Source organism: Coniosporium apollinis (assembly GCF_000281105.1).
Source record: "Coniosporium apollinis CBS 100218 chromosome Unknown supercont1.38, whole genome shotgun sequence".
Lineage (NCBI taxonomy): Eukaryota > Fungi > Ascomycota > Dothideomycetes > Coniosporium > Coniosporium apollinis.
The window spans coordinates 132,355-157,933 of NW_006913300.1; the positions used below are offsets into that span (position 1 = coordinate 132,355).

Here is a 25,579-nt window from a genome sequence, read left to right on the forward strand (position 1 = left end):
AATCTCTGGCTCTGCAGAGTTCTAGTCTCTACCAGAAACTGCGCAAACAAATATCCAATGGCCTGGTCAAATGTCGTTATCTAGGAACCGGAGGAGCTTGGGACTTCTTAAGACCCAAAGACTTTTCCAATAGCGGAGAGGCGCCTTCCACGATACGTATCCCAAATCGAACTTTCAAAGATCAGGGATCGATTCAGAGGCGCATCGTACTTGAGTTGGAAGTTCGATAGTATGTGCCTTGATGACTTGATGACTTGATGACTTGATGCCTTGATGCCTTATGCTCCGCGTGAACTCAGAACACCCGCGATCTCCATCACGGTGCTCATGCCCCGCCTCGACAACCACGAAATCAAAGCTGTCAACCACGAAATGCGATTATGCGCTAAAACAGCAGCGCACATTCCCAATGAGCCCTCTTATACTCGATGACGCCCTGCACAATGGCTGCCCGGCCTCACAAAAACCCTCCAATCCGACGATGGAGAACAATGTGCAAAACGTCGTTCTCGGCGACCTTCTCATCCAGCCCTGGTATACCTCGTTCTACCCCGAAGAGTTGGTTGGGCGGCAGGTCGACAGGCTCTTCGTATGTCAGTGGTGCTTCAAGTACTCGAAGGAGCTGATGCCGTTTTTGGGGCATGTTGTAAGTGCGCCAGCAAGCAACGATGTTGGGCATGGGCAGTTCGACTAACGACGCACGCGAGCAAGAAAAGCTGTTCGCACAAAGACGCCGCGCCGCCCGGCGCCCTAATCTACGCCAAAGACGACTACACCATTCACGAAGTTGACGGCGAGGAGCACAAGGTACGCCTCTCCCTATCCCCTTCCCCCACCGCCCGCCTATACCAACCACCCATCCCCTAGCTCTACTCCCAAAACCTCTCCCTCTTCGCCAAGCTCTTCCTCGACACCAAGTCCGTCTTCTACGATACCTCGACCTTCCTCTACTACCTCCTTTCTACTACCGACCCCACCAGCGGGACGCGTCAAGTCGTCGGCTTCTTCAGCAAGGAGAAAATGAGCTGGGACAACAACAACCTGGCGTGCATACTCGTGTTTCCGCCGTGGCAGCGGCAGGGGCTGGGAAGGCTGCTCATGGGGGTCAGCTATGAGCTTAGTCGACGGGAGGGGCGGTTGGGGGGGCCGGAAAAGCGTGAGTTTGGCTCTTCTCAGCCATTGTCCGCAGTCAGCTGCGTCGGAGAGAATAGAAGTAGTCGTGGACGAGGCTGACACCACACAGCGCTTTCGGAGCTCGGCCGCCGCGGCTATCTCTCCTTCTGGTCCGGGATCGTGGCGCGCTACTTCATCGCGCATCCGGCGAAGAAGTCGGTCACGGTGCGCGAGATCAGTGATGCTACGTGTGTCCTGCCGGAAGACATTATCGCAACGCTGAAGGAGATGGATGTGCTTGAGCATAGAGGGAAGGGCGGTGGGCATGCTGTGATTAACAAGGCGAGGGTCAAGGCGTGGGCTGCAATGCACAAGGCGAGCTTAGTGCCGCCGGTGGATGTTGATGCGTTTGTGGAAGAGGCTTATGAGGACGGGGTGGAAGACGAATAGGTTTCGGGATTCTTGCGTTTCTGGATGAGGATCTTGGCGGCCAGGCGTTCTGGGTTTGGGAAGATACCCGGCGGATATTTGTTGAATGAAACGGTTGTCTTACTTTGTGCGTCGCTGTTTTGTACCTCCGAGGATCGTGTTCCTCGCATGAGTCTCAGTAGGTAGCATCATGCGTATTGCTTTCGAAGCATGAAAAGTCCAAGTGGCGTTAAGAGCACCTTACGTGACAAATAGCGATCTCCTTCAAACACTGGTCAAGGGGAACCCGGGTCCCATGGAACTGACATGCTCCTGGTGTCAACCTCGCACGCTTCGTGCTTGATCATCTGTGAGTTCTACAGGTGTATTATTTTGGTATGACAGCATCAGGAAAAGGCAGCGCAGAGATTATAGCTCATGGAGAATGACGAGCCACACAGTGTAAGATACAACAACGTATCTGTACACTCAACTAGAAAGCCTGAACATCTAGCTAAACGCGTGGAAGACGTTCAACGGAAGAAATAGGTCGAAAGCCTCAAGGAATCGCCCTCTCATGTCCAGACACGGAGGGAGAGTCCAATAAATGCTTGAATTACAAGCACCGCCCAGTGCACACTCACGAGTTTCCGTAAGGTGCTGTGCACCAACTATCGATCCCAAATGAGTTGGCTCACTTGCTCACTCATGCGGTCCAGCTGCGAGTTGAGTTCCTCTGAAAAGACTGCCCGGACACAGGGCGACGGCGGTTGCCAAATCGGTTGCGCCGGCCTTGCTGCGGTGGTCGTTGCTGTGGCTGTCCGTTTTGAGGTTGTTCACCTTGGGGTTGCTCACCCTGAGGCTGTTCGCCCGGTTGCTGACCACCTTGCTGGTCGCCTTCTTGCTGGCCACCTCCTTGTTGGCCGCCCTGCTCTGGCTGATTGCCATCACCACCGGCCGCACCACCAGCGTTTTCTTGACCGCCATTTCCAGCATTCTCATCACCACCGTCCTGCTGATTGCCATTGCCCGCATTAGCGTTGTCACCGTCCGGCTGGTTTCCATCACCGACTGCTGCATCTCCATCGCTCTCGCCCTGATTTCCGTTGCCAGCACCTGCGTTTCCGCCGCCTTGTCCGTCGCCATTGCCCGCAGCGGCATCGCCTTCGGCGTCGTCTTGGTTGCCGTTACCGCCGGCGGCACCATCAGTGTTCTCTTGGCCGCCGTTGCCAGCGTTGTCTTGACCACCGTTGCCGGCATTCGCATCACCATCTTCCTGCTGATTGCCGTTGCCGCCGGCATTACCACCGGCATTATCACCATCCTGTTGGTTGCCATCGCCGGCGGCAGCATCCTCATCGCCGTCTTGCTGGTTACCGTTGCCGGTGTTTGCATCGTCACCGCCAGCGTTGGCGTTGTCGTTATCCGCATTGTCGTTGCCATTGCCTCCATTGCCCCCATTGCCACCATTATTGCCACCATCATTGCCTGCATTACCAGCGCCGGCGCCATTACCAGCATTCCCCTGGCCAACGGTAAATTTGGTGCAGTCATCCTGTGCTCCCCGCTGAGCAACCGGCATAAGAACAGGCTGATGATTACTGGCCGAAGACATAGTACAACATCTGTAGAATCCCGCAGGCAGGCCGCCGTCAACAGCAGCTGACAGTAGGCCATTCCCATTGCCGTCGTCGTTGATACCCTTGAAGAAGACAAAGCGGCTCGCGTCGAGGGCTTGATTCGGGGTCAATGAGTCGCCCATGTCCTGGCAAGTGACGTGTGTATGGCCGACGACTTGGCCACCTTGTAACTGTTGTGGCGCGGCGTAGTAGGTGTTGTCTGGGTTGGTGAAGGAGCCAGTTTGCAGGTTGTCGACTCGCACTTGGATCTGGAAGTCTTCGTCGGCTGCGAGATCCTCGCCTGGCTGGGGACTGATGATCATGGTGGAGACCATGTTGGCCCTGGCGGGTATCTCTCCCATGACTAGCTATTGTCAGCAAACGCGGATTGCAGTATGTGGCTACTAGGTCCTCCGCTTACCAATGCCGTTACAGGATCCTCCCTGTACCTGTGCGCCGTTGGTGAGGGTCTTGCCTGCGCAGAAGTTGATGAAATTGGCATCGTCCCTGGCTTTGGTCAGTATCGTGAAGGAAACTCGATAGGGACGACGCACGTTTCTGAGGCGGCCTGACCCGCTTCCGCACCCCCTTCTTGCCCCGTCGCCTGACTTGCCTCTTGCACGTTGTCTGGGTCGAGCGCTAGAGCATTGTTGTTGTTGCCGCCCTGGTTCTGTGCCGTCAGTTACCGGAAACCTGCTTCCGGTTCAGTCTTGAAGCCTTACGTTGTTGTTGCCGTCGTTGCCGTCGTTGTTGTCGTTATTATTGTTGTTCTGGCCGTCGGTGTTAGCTCAAGTATGCAGCAACGTCCACCAGCTCGCTCACATTCTGGTTGTTTTCCTGAGCGTTCTGCTCGCCCGCTTGTTGGTCATTGTCTTGACGAGCCCGAATGGCAGTGCCAGGTGGACTGCGGGCAGCAGCAGCATTCGCAACGCCTGCAACACAGGCCAGGGTGGCGACGAGACTGCTTAAACGCATGTTGGGCGAAAACAGTGATGGCAGAATGAACACTGCAGAAAACTGAGATGACAGATTGGATTACTGACTTGCAGCTAAGTTATAAAGAATGTATACTGGGTACGATCAACGTAGCCTGCTCAAGAAAGGAAGAGGAATATGAAAGGAGCGAAACCCTCTGAGATGCAATGAAGCCGAGCGACGGATGGTTCAGCTGGTGTAGAACGCATTTTGAGCAAAGTGAGCAAGCTCTTAAGAGCCCTTGGCGATGTTAGAAGCAAACCATCTCGTTATGCGCCCCCGAGCCGCTTGTGTCACGAAACTAGGCATGAAGGCGCAACGGTCTCATGAGGCATCTCATGATACAGAAGAGAGACGCTCGAGTCTTGACTACCTACTGCGATCTTCTGGTGCGATTTCAGGTTCTTAGCATTGACTGTCGTCAAGAAACAGGTCGCGTTTGAGGTTGAAGCGGACCTAAGCGCCTCAGGTCTCGAAAAGCTTACTAATCGCGATACTCAACCTGATGAACTCCCGGGGAAAAGCTGCGAGTCCCGTCGCTCTTCAAGACGTCTCGGAGTCTATGTTCCTTAATGTTCGCCAGGTTCTTGATACACCGGGGAGTGCGACCGCTCTCGTCGATGATCCTCTGTGGCGGTTACAGTTCGCGAGTGATCACGACCTTCGAGTCTCTCTCTCAGTCTGCCATATACGCACGCCAGGCGGAAAACAGCCTCACCGCGAACGTGAAAATTCAGAGCTACATCAATAACAAAACTCCCTCTATGATCAATGCAATGCTTCATATTACGGCTAAATAGTTGAAACAAAGGCTTGTCAATTATTGGTCAATCCTAAGCTTTGCCACAGCAGCTGATCGTAGATTACTTTGTGAAGCTGACAGTAAACGAGCGCTGGACTGCTATCACGATGAGGTTTTTTTCCCGCTCGACCTAATACGTACGCCTCAAGACACGTTCAGCTTCCATCGAGTCACGATGAGCAGTGTGGACGAATCGAGTCAGTATTTGGCTACTGTAGCGTTATTGACAGATCGAAGGCCGGAGCCAAGAGCTATCCCATAGACACTACTTATAGGGTAAGTCTACCTTCCATGACTCGAACAGCGCTTCCGATGAGCACGATCCGATCAACGGCTCCATCGTCTGCAAGCGTGGCCTCCACACCGATCCCACTGCTTCTCCCCATCTCTACGCCTTGGTTTACGGCGAACTTTGAGGTCTGCCCCGGCTTTCCCGACTGCATGGCCAGATAAGCGCAACACCCGCTGGTCGCACTTCCCGTAGCCGGGTCCTCTAAGGTGCCCTCAATCATCCTCGACTGTAAACGGAGAATGCCGCCGTTGTTTTCACCCAGTCGGACGAAGAAATAGCCTCCTACAAATGAGTCTTGCCAGCCCTCATCGAGCTGGGGTACGAGACGGTTTGCGGTGGTTGCGACCGCCGCGAGCTCTTCCAGACTGGAGAGCTCGACCATGATGAAGGTCATGCCCTTCACAATTGATACAACAGGGTAAATCTGGGGCGAACTGGAAGTTTCGCCGAGTCCAGGCTGAGATTCGCGGACCTGGTCATGGCTGACTTCCTCTTGGTGGATGTGGATATTGTGCGGTATCGAGACCCTCGCAGTTCGATCAGTGACGGTGTACTCCAGTTCGACATGGCCGGCTTTGGTGATGAATGTTCCCCGGATGACTTGCTCGTCCGACTCGCGTGAAACGGAAGATAGGACGTGACACGCGGTCCCGATTACGGGATGACCAGCGAATGGCAGCTCCCTATCGAGGGTGAAGATGTCGATCGCCCAAGTGTTCTCCGAAGAGTCTTCCCGCTCATGGAGGAAGACAGTCTCAGAGTAGTTGAACTCTCTGGCAATCTTCTGTTTTTGATCCTGACTCAGGGCTGCTGATAGTGGGACTTCGACAATGGCCAGCGGGTTCCCCGTAAAAGGCTTCTCTGTGAAAACGTCCAAAGTGACAAAACTCAAGCGGGAGTGCGCCATGATATCGATTATAAATGCAAGAGTAGTTTGGAAAAGATTGGGAAACTGCTACCAGGTGATTTTACTTCCATAGATACGAGTTGTACTGATGAGTCAGGCGCTGCGAATTCGGCGCTTTGGAATGACAAGGGCGAATTTTCCGAGTCATCCAACTTCGATAGCCTCTGGGGCTTCAAGGCCGGTGACAACACTTGTATGTGGAGTTGACCAAAACTCAGCTTTGGATGTAACTTACTGCCGGTGTTAGTTTTGTTAAACCTTTGATTAGGTATCAAAATATTGTTCTCGAGAGCTTTGTTAAGTATTGTGCACACTACTCCAAGCCTCTGCGAGGGGATCGACAATTCTCAAACTAGCTCAACGCGGTAATTTTACGTTCTACTGCATGTTGAATGACTACTGAACTTCACAGGAAGCCATTGAGATCTGTGCTACCACTCCTCTCCCAACTGCCGCTGGCGAAACGCCACAGTTCCGCAGGCTTTGCAAGACATCGTTGTGTTCACTGTTGTAGCCGCGCAGATCTGTTGAGTGTGCTACTGTCGATGCGCTGTATTCATGTGCCTTTCTGTATATGAATCATGTACAGGTTTCTTCGTGGTTAGAGCAGATGTGAGAGATTGATCTCATAAGGTCGATCGGGCTCGATTGAGTAGTGGGATTTGTAACATGCGATAGCCCATCTGCGGTGCTCAAAATCCCAGCCTAGCGACCAAGACCAGCTATGAAGTGTTACGGAGTGCATGATGCGGTCGAGTCGAGGAGCACAAACTTCATGAGATAGTGGGTGAAAACTGCTTTACAACTACTCGCAGGAGGCTGGAGGTTTGCAATCAGAGAACTCCTGTACTTTGTGTTCTTGAGATTGTCTAGGACGAGGATCAAGGGCCACCCAAAAAGTCGATTGCCGTTTCTCGGCTGGTGGCTTTTTCAATCAGATTCACCACCAAACTGGATTTATGATCTTGTTAATTGTAGAGCAGCGAGACCGATTGCATGCGATAGAAAGCATAAGATACTCAACAGTGCAGCCATTAAGTGCATTGGTCAACTGAGATACCTTTGGTCTGTGAACTGCGCTTGCGCGCTATCCACCTTCCATGCGGCAACGGCCTTTTTGGGTGGCCCTTGGATGCTCTGAACCAAGAGCATCCAGATCTCTCTCCGCGCAACGTTGGCTGACACAGGGCATCTCCGCAGATCAGGGGCGGCAGCTGAAGCTGATAACGGTGGGTTCAGATGCTCTTTCTTGCCGGCTCGAATGGTGCAGCGGTAGCCGTTTCCCCGTCAATTTCAACGCGTGCAATCTAACACGTACTATTGTGAGAGATGCTGTTCTCCTGGTACTGTTGCTTACGGTTGATCCCAGCATAGAGCGAGTTCCCGCTACTCAGTATACAGTAATCCAAGAGACCCCGACGAACAACAAAGTTCATTATGGACCGTCTCTCTGCCGGCCTGTGGACGTCCTAGAGACGGGTTCTTGGGCTTCTCGGTGGCTGAAACCGCAATCTGGAGGTGATGGAGGCTTCGAGACTAGCGGGTAAAAAGTTCCGAGCAGGATCCAACTCCAGCTGTGATTCGTCAAATTAATAGAATTTCAGATAAGGCAGATGTTGGCAGGTTCCGGGATCCTCATTACTGGGACACATGATGAGTTGAGAGAACAACGAAGCACACGAGTACCGCATATGCATGTCTCTCCGAGGGCTTGCGGCCAGCGTAGCACGTGTCGAGGTAGAGCGGCCAAGCGTGTTGGCGTAGCAGAACAGCAGCGCAGGAGGAAACTCGCGGTGAAAGCGCATACACGTCGCGGCAACAACGCGAACACGATGCAGTGGTTTGCAATGGCTGCTGCGGGCAAGATTGCGGTGTTGACATGTGGAAGTGACAGCGCCACGCGTGAACCCGAATTGACCTCTGCCTTAGCCTGGACCTGCCTTCAGGGAACACCCAAGCAACGTCATGGTTCTCTTAACTGCGCCGTTCCGCGTGCTAGGACTAGGTTCTGGACTAAGTTTAGTAGCGTTCACCTCCTCAGGACGATGGATGAGGGTGGGTAGGTATTTGATGCGGAGAAGCACAACGGAGAACACACGAACAACCGCAATCGCTGCTGCCGTGCAACGGCTACCGGCTATCTTGCCGTTTACTCCTGCATCCAGCCTCACAAGGAGATAGGGCCGTCACGTTGCAAGAGGCCGATGCAGCTGGGCAAGCCATGCGGTAACCGGAGCTAGTGTGAGCTTCCAGAAGGGGACGAGGGCCCCTTGCAAGGCCGGTTGCCGGATTGAAAGGTCGCCGTAGCCCTGGAGCTAGAGAGGCTTGAGCACCGTCCATAGCCCAAGGAGACCTCAGGCGGTCCGCCCATTAGAGGGCTAAACTGCTGAGCGTCTCTTGGTCTCCGTCGCGTGGAACCGGTCTAGCTGCTTTGCCATCAACAAGACCATGAGTCCAGTTTGATCGCGAATCTGGTGGTGAGCAAGCTGGTGCAAAGATGCGGCAACGGACTTTTCAGATGGCCCATGGAGGATGGTCCCTACATACTCTAGCTCAAGGAGATGCCGCAGCCCCGAGTCGCGTATCCCAGCAAAGCGGCTTGCCTAGCGCCGTCAACCGCGAACCCTAACGGAAAAACTGAAGCAACGCATCGACTTCCCCGGCGAGGCACGCGGGAGCAGTGCAGCAGCAGTGAGACCGTCCTCAGCACCGTGCGCAGTCGGCCGCGAGCCCCAGAGAACAGGAGACCGGGAGCTTGACCGCGACCAAGTGTCTTCGCTTCGATCGACGGGACCGTTGGCGGCGCAGGGCAGACAAAACCTTTCGTGACCCGCCGTCTCTCCTTGCTCTTTTGTGACCCCTCCAGCTTCATCGTGGAAAGGACCCTCTCCGTACAACATCTGTCGTTCGTTTCGTGGCCGTGACAGCAACATTGATAGACGGCTTTGTAGAGGACTGCTAGGACGACAATATATTGCAGAAGCATCCGTGCCCGACCCTATTTCAAGTTTTCCATTCCCGCCAGTGCCAACACCCAATAATCTGGTCGAGACTTGCGGTTCCGCCAATCTTACTTCATCAGCCCGACGCAACCGTGGGTCAACGATAACAGGAACAATTAGAGTTTCAGTCTGTCACTGGGTGTATACCTCACGATCATTTCACGCTGCTTCACCCTCAGCTCGCCGGCACGCTTCCACGTCTCAACCGCTCCATAACAACCGCTGTCCCTCGACGCAACTTGCCAACGACGCTATTGGGGCCGCAAGGTTACATTGTCAACTGTCGACCACCTTGCTGCTAGACTTGTGGTTGTAGTAGTGTACCAAACTGCGTCGTCGCCTAGGCGGGCTGGAACACCACAACAACACAAACACCCTAGCCTTATAGCGACGACCAGACGCCCCACGCGTGCGCTGTGAGGGCTATTACCACCGTCGGAGCTCCAGACAACTCTCTACAACTTCGATCACTGCGTCCATCATGTCGGACGCGTCGCACTCTCGAACATCGAGTCAGACAACTGCCGCCTCATCCGTGACCAACACCTCTTCCGCACCTATGCTCGAGCATGTGCTCTCGTGCCCGAACAGCTATGAGATCCCTCTGCGGACGATGTACACCCTCAATTGCGCTCCCCGAGCCCAACCGCTGCCGTCACACCGCCAGCGAGCCGGCGCCCCTTCTTCCGCACCGCTTTCGCCAACCGCCTCGCAGTTCCCGCGTCAAGATGCGGCATCGCCGACCAACGACTTCCAGTCCGCTATAGCCTCTCAATTGGCCCAGCTACCTTCCCACCCGTCGTCTCTACCGCCGAGTTTCGTCACCAACTTCGTCCGGCGCGTGTTCAATCCCGAAATCATGAAGGTCGACTTCCCCCAGGCATTGACCGCCCTGGATTATCTTAAAGACTTGGAGACCAGGAGAAGACGCGAGGTTGCAGCGGCACTGCAGAGGCTTGGTGTCGAGAGTGGCACACTGAGCTCTGAAGTGGATGGCACGCTACGGAAGTGCACCGGTATAGCCTCGTGGGTCCACGAGGCAGAGGAGAAAGAGAAGACAATCGATGCTCTGTACACGCAGCTGTATATTGGTCTGCGGCGATGGGTAAGTCAACCGAAGCGCCCCACCTCACTGATTCGCTTGCTCACGTGGTTCAGACACTCATTAATGAGCTCTCGCTCACACCCTTCAACCGACACAACTGCCTGGCTATGCTGAACACGCTCTATCCCCCCGTCATCTCATCCCAACCCACTACGAAGCTGTCCCCAACCATTCTCTCATCCCAACGTGAGGGCTTCTTCCGCTACGTCCAAGGCGTCGAGAAGCGCGGTCCCAAGATCCTTGAGAATCTCATGCAGCAAGGCAAATCCGAGGGCGACATGAACGGATGGACTGTTGTGGCACAGACACTCGACGCGTATCTTTGTCTCGCGAACAGTGTTATAACAGAGTGCGCGGCGATCACTGACGCGAATGATCTCACGTCTACTGAGGAAGCCAGCAAGCGAAAGGGCAGGAAAGTCGACTCAGGCGTCAGCTTCAACTCCGATAAGCGCCCCTCGACAGCAGGCAGCAGCGGCAGCGGCAACAGCGAGTGGAGCAACAACAAGCCGCTCCCACCACCACCCGCCCGGACCACTGTACCGAGCACCAAGAGTAGCGGCTCTTTTATGCAGAAGCTCAGGAAGATGCGCGTGAGTGCCAGGCCGGAGGTCGAGGAAATTGTCCGGCGACCGGAGCCAGATGACAAGGAGAATTGGATGGAGGAGACCTCAACCTTCAAGCAAAGGGGCCTTCGGAAGATGAGGTCGCTTGGTGCGCTTAGCGAGCGTAATCTGAGCGTCACGTCGCTTCTAAGGTCGAGGAACGTGAGCCCGGCGCCGGCTTTTGACGCACTGGAGATGAATAGGCGCCGCTTGGAGTATGTGGGGAATTCCAACAAGAGCAAGCATCGACATGTAGAGTGAGAGGAAGATGAGGACGGGACGGGCTTCATTTTGAAGAGTGGACGTAAGAGCAAGGGATGATGAATTAATGGTTTACGATTGACGACTGCTCAACCGACTTCCCACCGACTGTTGGAATAGCTTCACTGCAGACTCGGCTTCCGGGAGGCAAAGCAACCAACGCCGGCACTAAGAACAGAGCACCACCGTCGCGCATGTGCGGATTCGCACGCTTCTCTTTTCTTTTCCATCTTTGTCTTCTCTGTAATACCTTGCTGTGTCCTCTAGCACCTGAGCGAATGCTTCTGCTTGTTGTATTCGCTTTGCAATTCCCTTTGTACAGGCGCGGCAGACTGGGCTTCTCTCACGAGACGAAAAAGCTTGTTTCACTTCCGGAGTCTGGTATGATCATGTCGTTCGGGGTACTTCTGGTATGGTGCGCTTCGCATGTGCGCTTACCATGCAGCGGCTTGGTGCTGAGTGGCGTCTGATATGGAATAGCTGGGATGGGAGTACCAAGGGATTGACGATGGGCTTGCCAATGTCTAATGGAGGCATGCATGTGGGCATCTCATGCGCGAGATGTACCAAAGACCGTGGCGCGTTGAGGCGAAGCAGATAGCAATACAAAAGCTGTACAATGACACTCAGAGATCCACCATGTTGCTTCCACACCTGAGAGCATGTCTGCTGCATGGATTTTTTTTCTTCATAGGCTGCACGAGATGTGAGTCAGTGGCAAGTAAATCGTTTAACTACCCAACCGCTTTCCTATCTCTATCTATTCACTTCTAAGGCCCGTATTTTATCGTGTCTCAATCCCTCTCAAGCACGACTCCATCCACTCCACTTAAAGAACGCCACTTCTTCATCATCTCCGCTCGCTCTCCCTCAGGCCTCCACGTAATGGTCATCCTCTCTACCGCCTACGCAGGCTCCCTCCCCATCTCCCTCACCTACCAAAACTTCACTGCCGAGCTCAGTAGCGTACCTGGCAAGAATGGGTGCTATAAGACGCCTAATGCTGAGACGGTGCTTTTGGGCTGGCGGCTTCCGTGAGGTGTCTGGATATTACACTGCTATGCGGAGAAGCATGGAAGGAGTTGTTAAGTCTGACGATTAGTGGGAGCTATGGACTTAGGAGGAGCATTCGCTAGAATGATTCTGGTTGGAGAATGTGGCTCACAGCGGGTTTGAAGTCATCGGAGTAACTCGTAGGCCGTTTCTAGATACGATGCGATATCAGTTAGCTTAAGTCGGACAGAGACGCGCTAAATGGCAGCAAAGCGGTGTGTGTAATCTATGGAAAGAGTAGCCAAGCAGCTCGTAGTTCGAGCTCAAACTTTGCTTCGGCGCATCTGTGACGTTGTGGGGATTCTGTGAAGAGGTTGTCTATTCAATACTGAATTGAGAATATGATACTGTCTATCGCGTGGCTCTTGAAGTTGAGTTATATCCGCCATTTAAGAAATGGTTGTGCCTTCTCCAGCGTGACAGAAATTGAGCATTTTGAAGCATTTGGGGCACCCTGACTCATTCGCGATAATACTGAGTTGCAACATTAATGTTCTGACAGCACCTATCTCGATCTGACATTCAGGAAAAGTTAGAAATCTATTCATAGAGGCGTGAAACTGCTGCAGGTGTATCTATCAGCCATGTATACAGTGGCTTTGCTATTTCTTCCGGCTTAGTTGAAAATCCTGTGTTGTATCGATTGTGTCAACTCAATCACTTCCTAGACATGGGCTTCGAAGAATTTCATGAACTCCGCACATGAGGGTCGGTCTAACTAGCGGTCGGTCAAATGAGCTGACTACTTGAGTGACTCCGCAATATACCTACCGCTCTAAACGGCTTATTTGTTTGAGTGCAGTGCAAAAAGTCAAGTTCAAGAACTAGTTTCCGAGTAAACACAACGCGTAAAGCCTGGGAATTGCAACCGAGCCTGAGCTCGTTCACTTTCCGATTTGCTTCCAAAGAGATGCACCATCAGAAGTCGCCGTGTTGCAAAGCGTGCAAACGCTGACATGAGCGCCGCCCTGCATTAGGGGGCTTCCAACTGGATATCAGAAACGCCGGTCTGGGCGCTGGGAGGGCTTTCTTCCTCTTTTCTTTTTTCTCTATACTTGCGCGTACCCCCTAAATGACCCCCTAACATGCACTTTTGCTAACAATGTTTACAGACCTTGTTGGGATCACCGTGACCAAGACGACGGTCGATCAACCAGAACACCCTGCATTGCACAGCGCGGCGGTAGTCTGGTTTGAATCTCCTTCGGGGGCTTCACCGGCGCAATTTTTGCTGGTCCGCCATTACGACAGTGCTTTTCACTGATGCTTTCGCCTTGGGCGGGAGGTCGGGGAAGAGGATGCTCTAGTGTCTGTCTCTCATGCCTTGTCTCTCTGGAATCTCTGCCTGTGCCTGTGTTATGTGAAGGAGACGCTAGATGAGCGTCATCTCTACTTCATGTGTTGATCACACAAAACGCTCCACTTGACGATTATCAAACGTTCCTCGATGCTGTCTCGAACCCGTGTAGGATGCTCTATTCTCGGCCCCCAGATGTGATGTCGTGTAGAACGATGTGACCACCAGCTGTGATACGAAACACTGGTGGAAAGCCGTGATATTTGACGATCTTCTTCAATACACGCTTGAGGTCAGGCAGGTGATATCGAAAGCATGCTACCTTTAACTTCGGTCACTTATCCGCAGGGAGGATGCTGCTGATGCACATCAGCTTCGATACCTGCAGCCTTACATCTCAAGTAGTTGGGCCCTCGCGACCACCAGAGAGCTGAATTTTCACTTCAGAAGACATGAGAAGCTAACAAAGCTAAACCAGGTTACTCGGCACATGGATCGTGCAATTGTCGCGTGTTAACCTGCCGCTCGAATCACCCAGAGTCATCTCTTCGCGTGCATCATCCGCCAGATCCTGACAAGGAGATTAGGGTCCACATAGTGGTTTGTTCATGCCAAATTGAGGACTCTAGCGAGACCAAGCGAGCCTAATCGGGCCTTCAAAGGCTCTTTGAGGCTGAAGAGGCTTGCGGTCGAGAGCTGTCAGGCAAGCGGAGCTGCCGGCGCTTGAATACCACCTTACCCATCATGGACTAGATCCCGCTCGCGGCACGTCTTCCGTCACATCAATGCACACATTGACTGAGATCTAGACACCCCCTGATTGCTCGCTTTTATCAAGTGCCTCCAGAACCACGAATTCGATATCAGCAGGCGCCGCTCCAGCGGTAAGGTCTCGCGCTCCCAGCTTCCACCCGAGTCAGGGGGGGTCATGTTGTACCTGGTACTGGGGATGATGGTCAATCATCCCCACTCCGTTTTGCTCCTCATTGGTTCCTGCCTACAGTTCAGGCACGATGTTGACCAAAGCAGCGATGGTATTTGCGTTTGTGGATATGGGGTGGCTGTCCCTGTACAAGCGGCTCTGACCTGGCAGGGCGTTCACTCAGGCAGTAGTACCACTGTCAGCCAGCCACATTTCCTCCGTTGCGTACCGGCTCTTTAGAGCTTCACTGTGGCAGCGAATGGCGTCTGCTAGCGACGACTAAGAGCCGGTCTCCGGTGCTGGATGGAATGCAACACCCGAGACAGCGTTCGATCAGGGGACAGAAGTCTGGACATAAATGCCTTGCTACATCCTATGCTTCTCGTCACTTCATCTCTATTTGTCCTCGTCACTCGTTAGAATCGGACAGAATTCATTCTTTACTTGTAGATTTTCTCACCAACTTCAGTCTTTACCCTATAACTATCAGTTCTCTACAAGTGACTGTCACTTCTGCTGACACACATAATAATTAATCAAAATGCCGCGTCTACTGGCGGCTGCCCTCTGGGCAGCCTCTGTTGCGGCGCTCCCAGCGCACCCAGTCATCGAGCCTGGCTTCTACTCCAATCATTCATCACCTGCCACGAACGGGACTCATGGCGTTCCATATGGTACTGGATCCCCTCGTGTTCCCTACGGCACTGGATCCATGATAGCATCCCCCACCGCCACTATCACAAGCACGATGTACGCGAGCATGGCTTCCGGAACGGCAGTCTTTGAGTCGACTGCGGCCCCTACGAAGACTCTTCTCCCCGCTGTTCATTGGGACCACCAAAAGTCCAATATCGACAACCTCCGCCCAGTAGAAGCAAACTCTGGTGTGCCCCTATACTATGATCAGCACGGTTCTGGAGGTGGGTACACACTCATCCTTGCGGCCAATCTTCCCCATCGCTGACTATTCTAGGACGTGCCGATCCTCGCAAGGAAGCCATGATGGCCTTCATGACGCCGTATTTCAAAACGCCTTCCGTCGTCCTTGATCATTCCGACTTTGTCAAGAGTGTCACCTACCAGCAGGGTGCCTTGAGCATCGTCTTCACCAGCCCAGCTGCTTACTCCCGGGCCTCGAGCAGTTGGAGCGTCGACAACGGTCTGTTGATGGTCACTTATACTCAGGGATGTGGTGGTTACTGGGATGGTGAAAGGTGTTACTTCCAAGTCCACGATGTCAACTTCAACCCTAAGACCGGGAGCGCCATTGCCAAGGGTACCCCGGCAGGTTTGAACGATGTCATCGACAAGATCGACCTCGAATGGGGCACATGGAAGCCATCACCGACCACCGTATCGGGCTCCCGCCCTACTTCTGCAGGCACCGACCCGGCTTTCTCTGGATCTGGCGACGACGGTGACACCTGCTATGCTCCTGTCGACACCAGGTATGGTCTGCCGACAGCTTGCTTGGGTGATTACTTCGACGAGGACCTGGATGTCGATCTTGGGTACCAGAAGCTGGAAGCATTCTCCTTTGCGGATCTCGTGCTGGAAGCTGTGCCGGAGCTTGGTGAAGATGAGATCGTAGCCGACAGCGATGAAGAATTCGAGGACATCGAGTTCCTCACCGATGCTGAGCTTGCTGAGCTCTTCCCAGAGGCCAAGAACAAGCGAGATACACTTTCTCGAAGGGCTCTTCTAGAGTCCGTCAAGAAAGCCAAGGACAGCCTCGCAAACGGCGCCAAGGCAACTTGGAATGCGGCGTCGAATGCCGGTTCAGCCGTTGTAAATGGTGTGAAGAAGGTTCCAGCAGCGACCGTGAAGGCGGTCAAGGACGAGGTCCAGAAGATAACGGCCGATCCGGTTGGCTTTGGCCTCAGCATTGCAAAGAATCATCCCGCTGGCTATCTAGCCAACAAGGTTTTGAAATTCCAGAAAGAATTCGATCAGAAATTCGACAAGATCTTCCTGCCAGCACAACCCAGTGAATGCAAGAAGAACGAAGCGGATCCGCAGAAGAAGGCGGCAATTAATGCGAAATGCAAGCCGAATGACTCAAAGGTCAAGGTCACACAGTCCCCTTGGGGCGAACAGCTCCTGCTCAAGTCGTTCGTCACCAAGTCTACCAAGGACAAGGGAGGCGTTAAGAAGAGTTCGCAGTTCAGTGGTCATCTCGACCTCTACTGCGTCGATTGCGGTATCCAAGGCAGCATCGCCATGAAAGGGAAGATCACTGTCGCACCTCTTGACGGCGTCACCGACGGAACAGTAACATTCGATGCCGACATCAAGGCAGGGCTCAAGATTGGTATTGACGCCGCAATCAAACACAAGTTGAAGCCAGAGGAAGCTACCCTCTTCAAAGTCGCACTTCCGGCGTTCAATCTCCCCGGAGGTGTTGCAGTGGGACCCATCTTGACACTTGGGGCGAATTTCGAGTTCGAGGCAATCGCCTCGGGAACGATCCTAGCAGGTGCTGAATACCGTCTTGCGAAGGCGACTTACACATACAACTTCAAAGACAAGAGCAGTTTCCAAGCGGGATGGACACCGCGCTTCGAGCCCATATTTCAGGCCGAGGGGGAGCTGGAAGTTTCTGCTAAAGTTGGTCTGCCTATTGACCTCGCCTTGGGCATGCACATTCTCGGCGGCAGTTGCAAATATTGCAAGTGGGATGTCCACATCAAGAACACGCCGTCCCTCAAGGCCGCCGCACAAGTCGCCGCCAAGATAGGGCTCAACGAGGACGGGAAGCTCGAGGGTGGTATAGAGAGTAGTAACGGATGCAAGGGCATCTCAACAAGCCTCAAGTGGAAGAATGAGCTTCAGGCTGGTTACAGCGCGGGGCCATGGACGGGCGGAGTACCGATCCATGACACTGGTTATCAGAGTATCACACAGGGCTGCATTCCGTAAGTTTATCTGCGGGAGCATTTGCGGAGCGTTTGTGACTTGGTACTAATCTCTTACAGGCTTAAGAAGAGCAAGACTGCTTCGAAGCGGGCCGAGCTAGGAGCCCCTTGGCGCCATGGCTTGATGGTCCGTCAAGACAACACGACCGTGCCGGCCAACGAGACGGTCATTGATGTGACTGAGAATGTCATCACAGACCTCGAGTTCATTGGATACCACGATCCCAACATCACCGCGAGTCCGTACAACGACACTAATGGCTACGAGTTCACCACGATTATGGACTACTCACAACAGTTTGCTCTGACCAGCTGCACGGATGGAAACGTCTACATCCACAGCCCCGCAGACCAGTACAATGAGGATATCGACGTCCATTGCGGAGATCTCTGGGCTCACGCCGAGAGCGTTGCGGTGATGGATGGCAGCTACCACATCCTTCACTACTACAACAACACCATGTCTGCCACGGGTGTTAGTCGTCTGCGCGTATCCGACGAGGAGGAAATCCCATCCTCCTCGGTCTACGTTGCTCTTGTTCCTTTCGACATTGACGAGGATCCATCGACGCCTGACGTGTACGTCGCCTTGGACGCCGACTTCAACATGTTCTTCCCTGTTGAGTGCGCCTACACCAACTCGAGTCTCCCGTCCAAGGTTTTCCTGGTCAAGGATCCGGCTGAGGGTATGGAGATGCTGAAGAGTGAGGATGTGGTATACTCGATAACCGGAGGCAAGGTCTCGGAGTGCTACTTCTTGGCCTTGGTGCAGGGAAGCCAAGAAGAGGGCTTGTACGAGTCAGAGTTGGAGATCGAGAACAGGGAGGACTGGGAACTGGAATACAACTTTGATGATGAGTTGTAGATGCCGAGTTCCCGAGAGGATGACGAGAAGTGGATGCACAACCTCTTGATTCCCTTCCGTTGTCTGCAGCTCGGAGAGTGTTCGTGTACGCTTATGATTTAAGATAACATTCGATACTAAAGATCTTCCACATTTCGTAGAGATTGGAGTGGCAACACATCGCAGTAATTTGGGAAAACATAATAAAAGGTTTCCTGCATCAGCCATCTGGGGTGTCCTCGTCCTAAAAGCGGGTTGTGGATGATGCAGTTTCGTTATGCTTGCTTTGCCACGGCCTGATTCCATCTGCAGTTCGATTGCTGTTTAGAACCGTCCATAAACGCCATGCTGACTCTTCATGCCACCATCCGCAATATTTAGACCCCGCCGAAACCATCTCAAAGCATGAATTGAAGCCGTGGCGGCTGCAGTAGTGTGTGTCCAAACCACAATAGAAAGCCCACTATGCAATCGAGCTCAAGACGCATGCGATCTTCCATACAATCTGCCCTAATACTTAACGATGGCCGTATCATCGTGAACTGAGGTTGAGGAGACGGCGATGCTCCTGGGTAGTATTTTCACATTAATCACCTTCAAGTCACATGGGTAACTTGGCCTCCGAAAGGACTCTTCTCCTGCCAACCTATGCATCTGTCACATCCGAACAACGGATCGTGAATTGCAAAACGATAGCAACATTAAGCTCAAATGGTTCGTCCTGTATGACACCACCGCAAAACAAAAGCCAAAAAACATACAGCAGCAGGTATTCGCTAGTGGTCACCCACCTAACTACTAATCTACCGATTCAAAGCTTATGTAATGGCAGAGCGAACGGGATGCCCAGTATTCTTTGATCTATGGCCGTATGTGACGAAATGGAGTCGGAGTTGCCGTATATGTCTTACGTGACGCACCGCACTCGCAGAAGAAACTGGAGATTTTTTTGACAAGGCTTTGAAACGGGAGCATAGGGAGCAATCATCGTGACGTATGAGATACTGGATGTATCCGCGGCGATATATACACGACGCTTAAACTATTCTATACTTGCTCTATATGTCGAAGGTCGGCTTGGAAGAATAGAAGCAACGGTATTCTCGACAACAAGGCATCAGCGAACAGTGTGATATTGAGCCAGTGATATGCGTGCCAGACGCAGCGAAGGGTGACGTAGGTTTTAATACTCTTTTCGATGAACCTAAAAGCCCTTTGGACGGAAGAAGCTGGGGACCAAAGCATGTAGAACCGAGTAACACCATGCTGCACTGAAACGAAGCTATGTACAAGACTACAAACGCCTCAGCCCCAAGCCAACCGTCCACTAGCCGTCCATTCATAGGATCTTAGAAGCCCACTCAGATCGCTGGTACGTCCACCCAAAACCTGGTATCATCGGTTCTGAACCGCGAATCACTATCAATCTGGCTCTGGATCCACTGCACCGCGGTCTTGTAGTTGGTAATATCCTGCGTGTTCGGGTTGCTGAGGCCGGAAGCGCCGTTACGGTGGCCGGCAAACCACTTGTCGTAGCCGTAGTAGTTCTGACACTCGCGGCGGGCGGTGACGTCGGCGTTGAGGTCCCAGCTGTAAGAGGGTAGGACGTCAGTTATAGGGTTCAAGAGGTGTGGCATAGGCAGCTGGCTTCGCTCCAGTGCGGCCATGGCAGAGCGGTCGGGTGAGGAACGCAGATGAAATTGACTCACTTTAGCACATTGCCGTTGTTATAGTCATAGTTGGACTGTCCCCGGAACCGGCTTGCGCACTCCCGCAGCATGCCCCAGTTCTGCTTGAAGATGCCGAAGTTGGCGCTGTCGCCGGACTTGTTGTCGCCGTACGCGTAGTCGGTAGTCATGCCGTCCGTTTCTAGCATCGCGACTGCGAGGTCCAGCGACGTGCCGCCGGCGGATGTCACGGCTTGCTTGCGTGATCCGAGGCCCGGGACGGTGTAGGAGCCGCGATCTTGACGGGGTTTTAGAGGGGAGGCAGCGGTGAGACTGGCACTCAGGAAGAGGAGAAGGGATATAACTTTCATGATGGAAGATGAAGGAGCGTATCTGGTGGCTAGGAGAGTAAGACTGGAGAGGTTGGACAAGTAGATGGTAAGAAAGGGCTGTCCTGTTATGAGAGAGGCTAAGTATCTAGAGAGGTTCGTGTGTGGGTTGGAAGGACACGCTTCGCTTCTGAAGTATATAAGGAGAATGGCTCTCGACATCCGTTTCAGAGGAGCGTCATCAATTAACCAAAAAGTGTACATGGCCGTGATGAGCCAGGCCAAAAGTAAGGCTCACGAAACACTTACCATCGCCCAACCCCCGTCGTAGCGTCTAGCTAAGGCGCTTCGTTACGTGCTGAATATGTGAAGGGAGAAGAAATGCAGCGATCAAGTAAAACACAGCCCAGAAGCCACTGTTTCAGACTTTCCCAACTTGGCTTGTTCCCCGTCACACCCAACAATTTGGGGATATACATGATTGTTAAGCTTGCCACGCACTGAATGGTCCACAAACAGGAAGACCTGGTGCGGAGACGGGACCTTGGGCTCCTTTCTCAGAGAGGAGATGTTGGCGGGATGAGTGCATGCACGCCGACGGATTTGCGGAGGATCGCCGCGGAAGGGGCCGATTTCGGGACAGGTTCCCGGGCGTGGCCACGTCGAGCAGGAAAAAAGCCCCACCGCGAAACTAGAAATCCAGGGCTGCATCAACAACAAAGCTGCTTTTGCGATCATTGTGATGCTCTATAACACAGTCTGAATAGCTGACTCAAGGTTTGACGTCCTATCGCTCACTCTCAAAAACTTACTGCGGCGGCTGAACGTGGATTCCTTTGTGAGATTGACGGCGAACGAGCGCCGGGCCGCTGTCGCGGTGAGGCCTTTTTCCCGTTTGACGTCGAGGGCCTGAGGCCCAGCTTGGCCGCGGCAATGATGCGTAAGCGAGGAACTTTTCAGCTGTGACTCGCAATCGCATGCGCAATTCTTAGGTCCTGTCATCCCACCAAGCTTCACCGACTCACCCCCTCCTCTTACCCATCCACCCGCAAAAATGTGCCCTCCGGTCGACGACGCTCCTACGACGAACGGCAATGCCACAGACGGCGCCAATGGCGTCAATGGCCATGCGAACGGCGCGAACGGCACCAACGGATGTTAGTATATCGTCACGCGAGGAGCTCATGCGCAGCTTAACCTGCGAGTAGAAGGCAGTATTTTTGCGCAGAAGCGCTGACTTTTGGGCCCTGTAGCACACCCAGGCTTTACCGCCGTTGAGACGAGACAAAACCCGCACCCGCACATGCAAGCAAACCCATACGCCCCCGTCGGCGACTTTCTGAGCAACATATCACGCTTCAAGATCATCGAGAGCACCCTACGAGAGGGAGAGCAATTCGCCAATGCGTTTTTCGACACCGAGACCAAGATCAAGATTGCCAGGGCGCTCGACGACTTTGGCGTGGATTACATCGAGCTTACCAGTCCTGCGGCGTCGGAACAGTCACGCAAGGACTGCGAGGCGATATGCAAGCTCGGCTTGAAGGTAATTCAACGGTAGCGTTGTGGCCGCCCATCGCACCTTTGCTGATACGCGACCAGGCCAAAATCCTTACACACGTTCGATGGTATGACTCACAACAAGCTACTCCGGAGGAATGGACGGTCTAACGAGGGTCACACAGTCATATGGATGATGCAAGGATAGCAGTCGTAAGTTGTTATGCGCGAAGCTTTTGATTTCGCTTGCTAACCTGGGTAACAGGAAACGGGTGTAGATGTAAGTCGCTGTATATGTTCCGTGTCAAGGCATGGAAAGCTGACCAACGAACTTGAATAGGGCGTCGATGTGAGCGATCCTCCCCCGGAGGCTTATGTGGACTCTCCGAAGCACGCTGGAAGCGTACTCACGCGTTGGCTCAGGTGGTCATTGGCACATCAGCACACTTGCGCGGTTAGTCTTCTAGCCAGTGTTATTCTCTTGCTGCTGTCATGCTAACTGTGAGCCAGAACACTCGCATGGAAAGGTACGCTTGAACTATTGTCTGCTACCGTAGCCTCGGAAGAATTGGCTGCTAACGGCTGTCACCGCTCAGGACATGACCTATATCAAGAACACAGGTACGCTGGCAGAGATAGCCTGAGATATCGAACAGCAACTTACAATTGTATCAGCTATCGAGGTCATAGAGTTCGTCAAGAGGTGCGTAGCCGAGTGCGATGCCGTTGTCGTGCACATCAAGTACTAATAGGATTCACTTTGCAGCAAGGGCTTGGAGATTCGATTTTCATCCGAAGATAGTTTCAGGAGCGATCTTGTGGATCTATTGACGATCTACAGCGCGGTTGACAAAGTGGTAAGTGTTGCGATATTCTTGCCCCTGATAAAGTCCGATCACGTGAATACCATCCAGCCTGCTGAAATATCTTATGTCTTGCCCAATTCTTGAGACTCTCACGCTAACGTATGTTTTCAGGGCGTGAATCGTGTCGGAATTGCAGACACCGTGGGTTGCGCGACTCCAAGACAGGTTTACGACTTGGTCCGCACATTGCGCGGCGTTGTGTCATGTGACATCGAAACCCATTTCCATAATGACACTGGCTGCGCGATAGCGAATGCCTACTGGTGTGTACCGGATGCCCCTCACGAATGCAGGAAAAACACTTACGGTAGACAGCGCACTAGAAGCCGGCGCAACCCATGTCGATACATCGGTTATCGGCATTGGCGAGCGGAACGGCATCACGCCTCTGGGTGGTCTCATGGCTAGGATGATTGTCGCTGACCGAGAGTGAGTCCACATCAGTTGAACGGTTCGCCTTGCACACGCTAACAACTCTTGCAGCTACGTCAAGGGCAAGTACAAGCTCGAGAAGCTCAAGGAGATTGAGGACCTTGTAGCCGAAGCTGTGCAAATCAACATCCCGTTCAACAAGTTTGTCGCCCATCGACCAAAGGTTTTTTTTATCTAGCGCTAACCATTTCAGCTACATCACCGGATTCTGCGCATTTACGCACAAGGCAGGCATTCATGGTATGCTTTCTAGCCAACTCTCGAAGTGGCAACAGCACAACTGACACCAACGCAGCCAAGGCCATCCTGAATAACCCATCGACCTACGAGATCATCACTCCGAGCGATTTCGGCATGAGCCGATACGTGCACTTCGCCTCCCGACTTACTGGATGGAACGCCATCAAGTCCAGAGTAGACCAACTAGGCCTACAAATGACAGACGCACAGGTCAAGGCCGTTACCGTCAAGATCAAGGCGATGGCCGATGTCAGGCCTCTCGCGATCGATGACGCCGACTCGATTATCCGGAGTTTCCACTTCAACTTGCACAACGATGTGGAGAAGCCACTGCTGCCGAACATGACCGAGCAGGAGAAGGAGAAGTTCGAGAAGGCCCAGAAGGAGATTGCGGCTGAGCCGGAGAAGAGGGAGCTGGATGAGACGGTCGACAAGGAGGCCGAGGTACCCAGAGCCAAGAAGACCAAGACTTCAATTGCCGCATAACCATGGTGTCTACACATCGGTCTCGACATGTTCTTCTGGAGGGCAGGACTTAAAAGTGGATTGACGGCAGCACGGGAGCGGATGTTGCTATATCGCTGACTATCCTGGCCTTTGGCCAAAAAGTTACTACAACTGTCCCTACGGAGATCTAGCGATGCATCTATGAGGAGGCACACCCTGTATATAGCTTCTGGAGTAGATGGGAATCGTTACCTTACAAATAAGAGTATCATTACAGCTCGCTCAGGCCTGATCCAAATCTCGTCGTCAAACTACAAGTCATTTGTGCTGCGTTCTGGAAGTAGCGGGCGCTCAAGAACAATGACCAAAAGGCAGAGGACCATGGCGGTTCCTTGGAGCGGAGCTCAGCTCAGTCGCCCACCTCAACTTTCAACTTCATGCTTGGAAACTGGAGAGCCTCGGCTCAAATTTGTTTATCGATAACCAGATGGATGTCTGGAACGGCATCATCTTCCACATGTTCCATCACGAGTCGGTTTGTGGCAGGGTGGAGGGGCCATGAGCAGACACGTCTGTTACTCGTTTTCGTTCTTCTACTCGGACAGATAGACCGCATCGTGCCAGTCGCTGGCTGATTCAATCATGCTCGAGTTCCGCACCCAAGGCTTCAACGGCTACAGCGTCAAGTACTCGCCCTTCTTCGACTCGCGCATCGCCGTCGCGGCCTCCGCGAACTTTGGTCTTGTGGGCAATGGAAGGCTTTACATCCTAGGGCTCACGCCAAACGGTGTCGTGGCAGAGAAATGGCATGCGATCCTCCCAAACTACCTCGCCCAGACTTCACCCCATTAACCTCTTCTTTAGGTTTGACACCCAAGACTCACTCTACGACCTCGCCTGGTCCGAAGCGCACGAATCGCAAGTGCTCTGCGCCTCCGGCGACGGCAGCATCAAACTCTTCGACCTCTCCCTCTCCGATTTCCCCATCGCCTCCTGGCAGGAGCACGCGCGCGAAGTCTTCTCCGTGCACTGGAACCTGCTCACCAAAACCACCTTCCTGTCCAGCAGCTGGGACGGCACGATCAAGATCTGGGATCCCTCCTCCTCTTCCTCCCTGACAACCCTCCCAACCCACTCCTGCACCTACTCGGCCTCCTTCTCCCCGCACAACCCCTCCGTCCTCTCCGCCGTCTCCTCAGACTCCCACCTCCGCGTCTTCGACCTCCGCACCCCGGCCAGCGCGTCAAACCACCTCACGCTCAGCATCCCGATCCACACGCCGCCGAAACCCCGCATGGGCGTCCCCGCGCCCGTCGGCATCCCGCCCGCCGAAGCCCTGACGCACGACTGGAACAAATACCGCGACAGCGTGCTCGCCGTCGGCGGGGTCGACCGCGCGATCCGGACCTTTGACCTGCGGAGCCCGGGCGCGGGGCCCGTGGCCGTGCTGCCGGGCCACGAGTACGCGGTGCGCAGGCTGGCGTGGAGCCCGCATCTGAGCGATGTGCTGCTGAGCGCGAGCTATGACATGACGTGTCGGGTGTGGACGGATGGGAGCGCGGTCGGGGTCAAAGGGGGTGGGGAGGAGGTGGCGGATCCGATGGCGTTTGGAGGCGGGAGGGAGATGGGGCGGATGGGGAGGCATACGGAGTTTGTGACGGGGGTGGATTGGTGTCTTTTTGGGGCCGAGGGGTGGTGTGCGAGTTGTGGGTGGGATGAGAGGGTGCTGGTGTGGGATGTTAGGGCTGTTATGGGGGGCTGAATATTGTTGTTGCTGCTGCCAATCTGAGCCGGCGTCATGGCGTGAAGAGGAGTGGGTTCATGGGTTGCATGGTACTGGTGCCGATTGGTAGATGATCATACACTGACTTGGTTGCATGAGTCGAGAGTCTGTTGTACAAGCTGAATGAAGCCCACGGCTTCAGGATAAGAGGAGATTAAAGCGGAGCGGGTACGATCCAATCCACATATCCCAGCC

The 25,579-nt window shown here is 53.6% G+C and overlaps 8 protein-coding genes across 8 annotated transcripts; 5 read left to right on the top strand and 3 right to left on the bottom strand.

The window, feature by feature from the left end:
- Positions 1–409: 409 nt before the first annotated feature.
- W97_07397 (uncharacterized protein) lies at positions 410–1,563 on the top strand (the record flags this gene model as incomplete). Its single annotated transcript, XM_007785027.1, has 4 exons — positions 410–646; positions 712–807; positions 868–1,156; positions 1,244–1,563. The coding sequence occupies 4 exons, from the start codon at positions 410–412 to the stop codon at positions 1,561–1,563; spliced, it is 942 nt and encodes a 313-aa protein (XP_007783217.1).
- A 664-nt stretch (positions 1,564–2,227) lies between these two features.
- Positions 2,228–4,115, bottom strand: W97_07398 (uncharacterized protein; the record flags this gene model as incomplete). The annotated part of the gene is made up of 5 exons (XM_007785028.1): positions 2,228–3,504; positions 3,562–3,647; positions 3,695–3,804; positions 3,863–3,910; positions 3,963–4,115. The coding sequence occupies 5 exons, from the start codon at positions 4,113–4,115 to the stop codon at positions 2,228–2,230; spliced, it is 1,674 nt and encodes a 557-aa protein (XP_007783218.1).
- A 1,071-nt stretch (positions 4,116–5,186) lies between these two features.
- On the bottom strand, positions 5,187–6,116 carry W97_07399 (uncharacterized protein; the record flags this gene model as incomplete). The annotated part of the gene is made up of 1 exon (XM_007785029.1): positions 5,187–6,116. One exon carries the CDS (start codon positions 6,114–6,116, stop codon positions 5,187–5,189), a length of 930 nt encoding a protein of 309 aa, XP_007783219.1.
- Positions 6,117–9,599: 3,483 nt separating this feature from the next.
- On the top strand, positions 9,600–11,089 carry W97_07400 (uncharacterized protein; the record flags this gene model as incomplete). Its single annotated transcript, XM_007785030.1, has 2 exons — positions 9,600–10,223; positions 10,277–11,089. 2 exons carry the CDS (start codon positions 9,600–9,602, stop codon positions 11,087–11,089), a joined length of 1,437 nt encoding a protein of 478 aa, XP_007783220.1.
- Positions 11,090–15,109: 4,020 nt separating this feature from the next.
- W97_07401 (uncharacterized protein) lies at positions 15,110–18,141 on the top strand (the record flags this gene model as incomplete). The annotated part of the gene is made up of 3 exons (XM_007785031.1): positions 15,110–15,281; positions 15,335–17,276; positions 17,337–18,141. The coding sequence occupies 3 exons, from the start codon at positions 15,110–15,112 to the stop codon at positions 18,139–18,141; spliced, it is 2,919 nt and encodes a 972-aa protein (XP_007783221.1).
- Positions 18,142–19,481: 1,340 nt separating this feature from the next.
- W97_07402 (uncharacterized protein) lies at positions 19,482–20,158 on the bottom strand (the record flags this gene model as incomplete). The annotated part of the gene is made up of 2 exons (XM_007785032.1): positions 19,482–19,710; positions 19,830–20,158. The coding sequence occupies 2 exons, from the start codon at positions 20,156–20,158 to the stop codon at positions 19,482–19,484; spliced, it is 558 nt and encodes a 185-aa protein (XP_007783222.1).
- Positions 20,159–21,170: 1,012 nt separating this feature from the next.
- On the top strand, positions 21,171–23,640 carry W97_07403 (homocitrate synthase, mitochondrial; the record flags this gene model as incomplete). Its single annotated transcript, XM_007785033.1, has 14 exons — positions 21,171–21,273; positions 21,370–21,662; positions 21,719–21,744; positions 21,802–21,829; positions 22,019–22,070; positions 22,127–22,143; positions 22,213–22,237; positions 22,292–22,319; positions 22,383–22,473; positions 22,594–22,745; positions 22,798–22,911; positions 22,966–23,055; positions 23,108–23,154; positions 23,210–23,640. 14 exons carry the CDS (start codon positions 21,171–21,173, stop codon positions 23,638–23,640), a joined length of 1,497 nt encoding a protein of 498 aa, XP_007783223.1.
- Positions 23,641–24,243: 603 nt separating this feature from the next.
- Positions 24,244–25,363, top strand: W97_07404 (uncharacterized protein; the record flags this gene model as incomplete). Its single annotated transcript, XM_007785034.1, has 2 exons — positions 24,244–24,345; positions 24,401–25,363. The coding sequence occupies 2 exons, from the start codon at positions 24,244–24,246 to the stop codon at positions 25,361–25,363; spliced, it is 1,065 nt and encodes a 354-aa protein (XP_007783224.1).
- Positions 25,364–25,579: the final 216 nt, after the last annotated feature.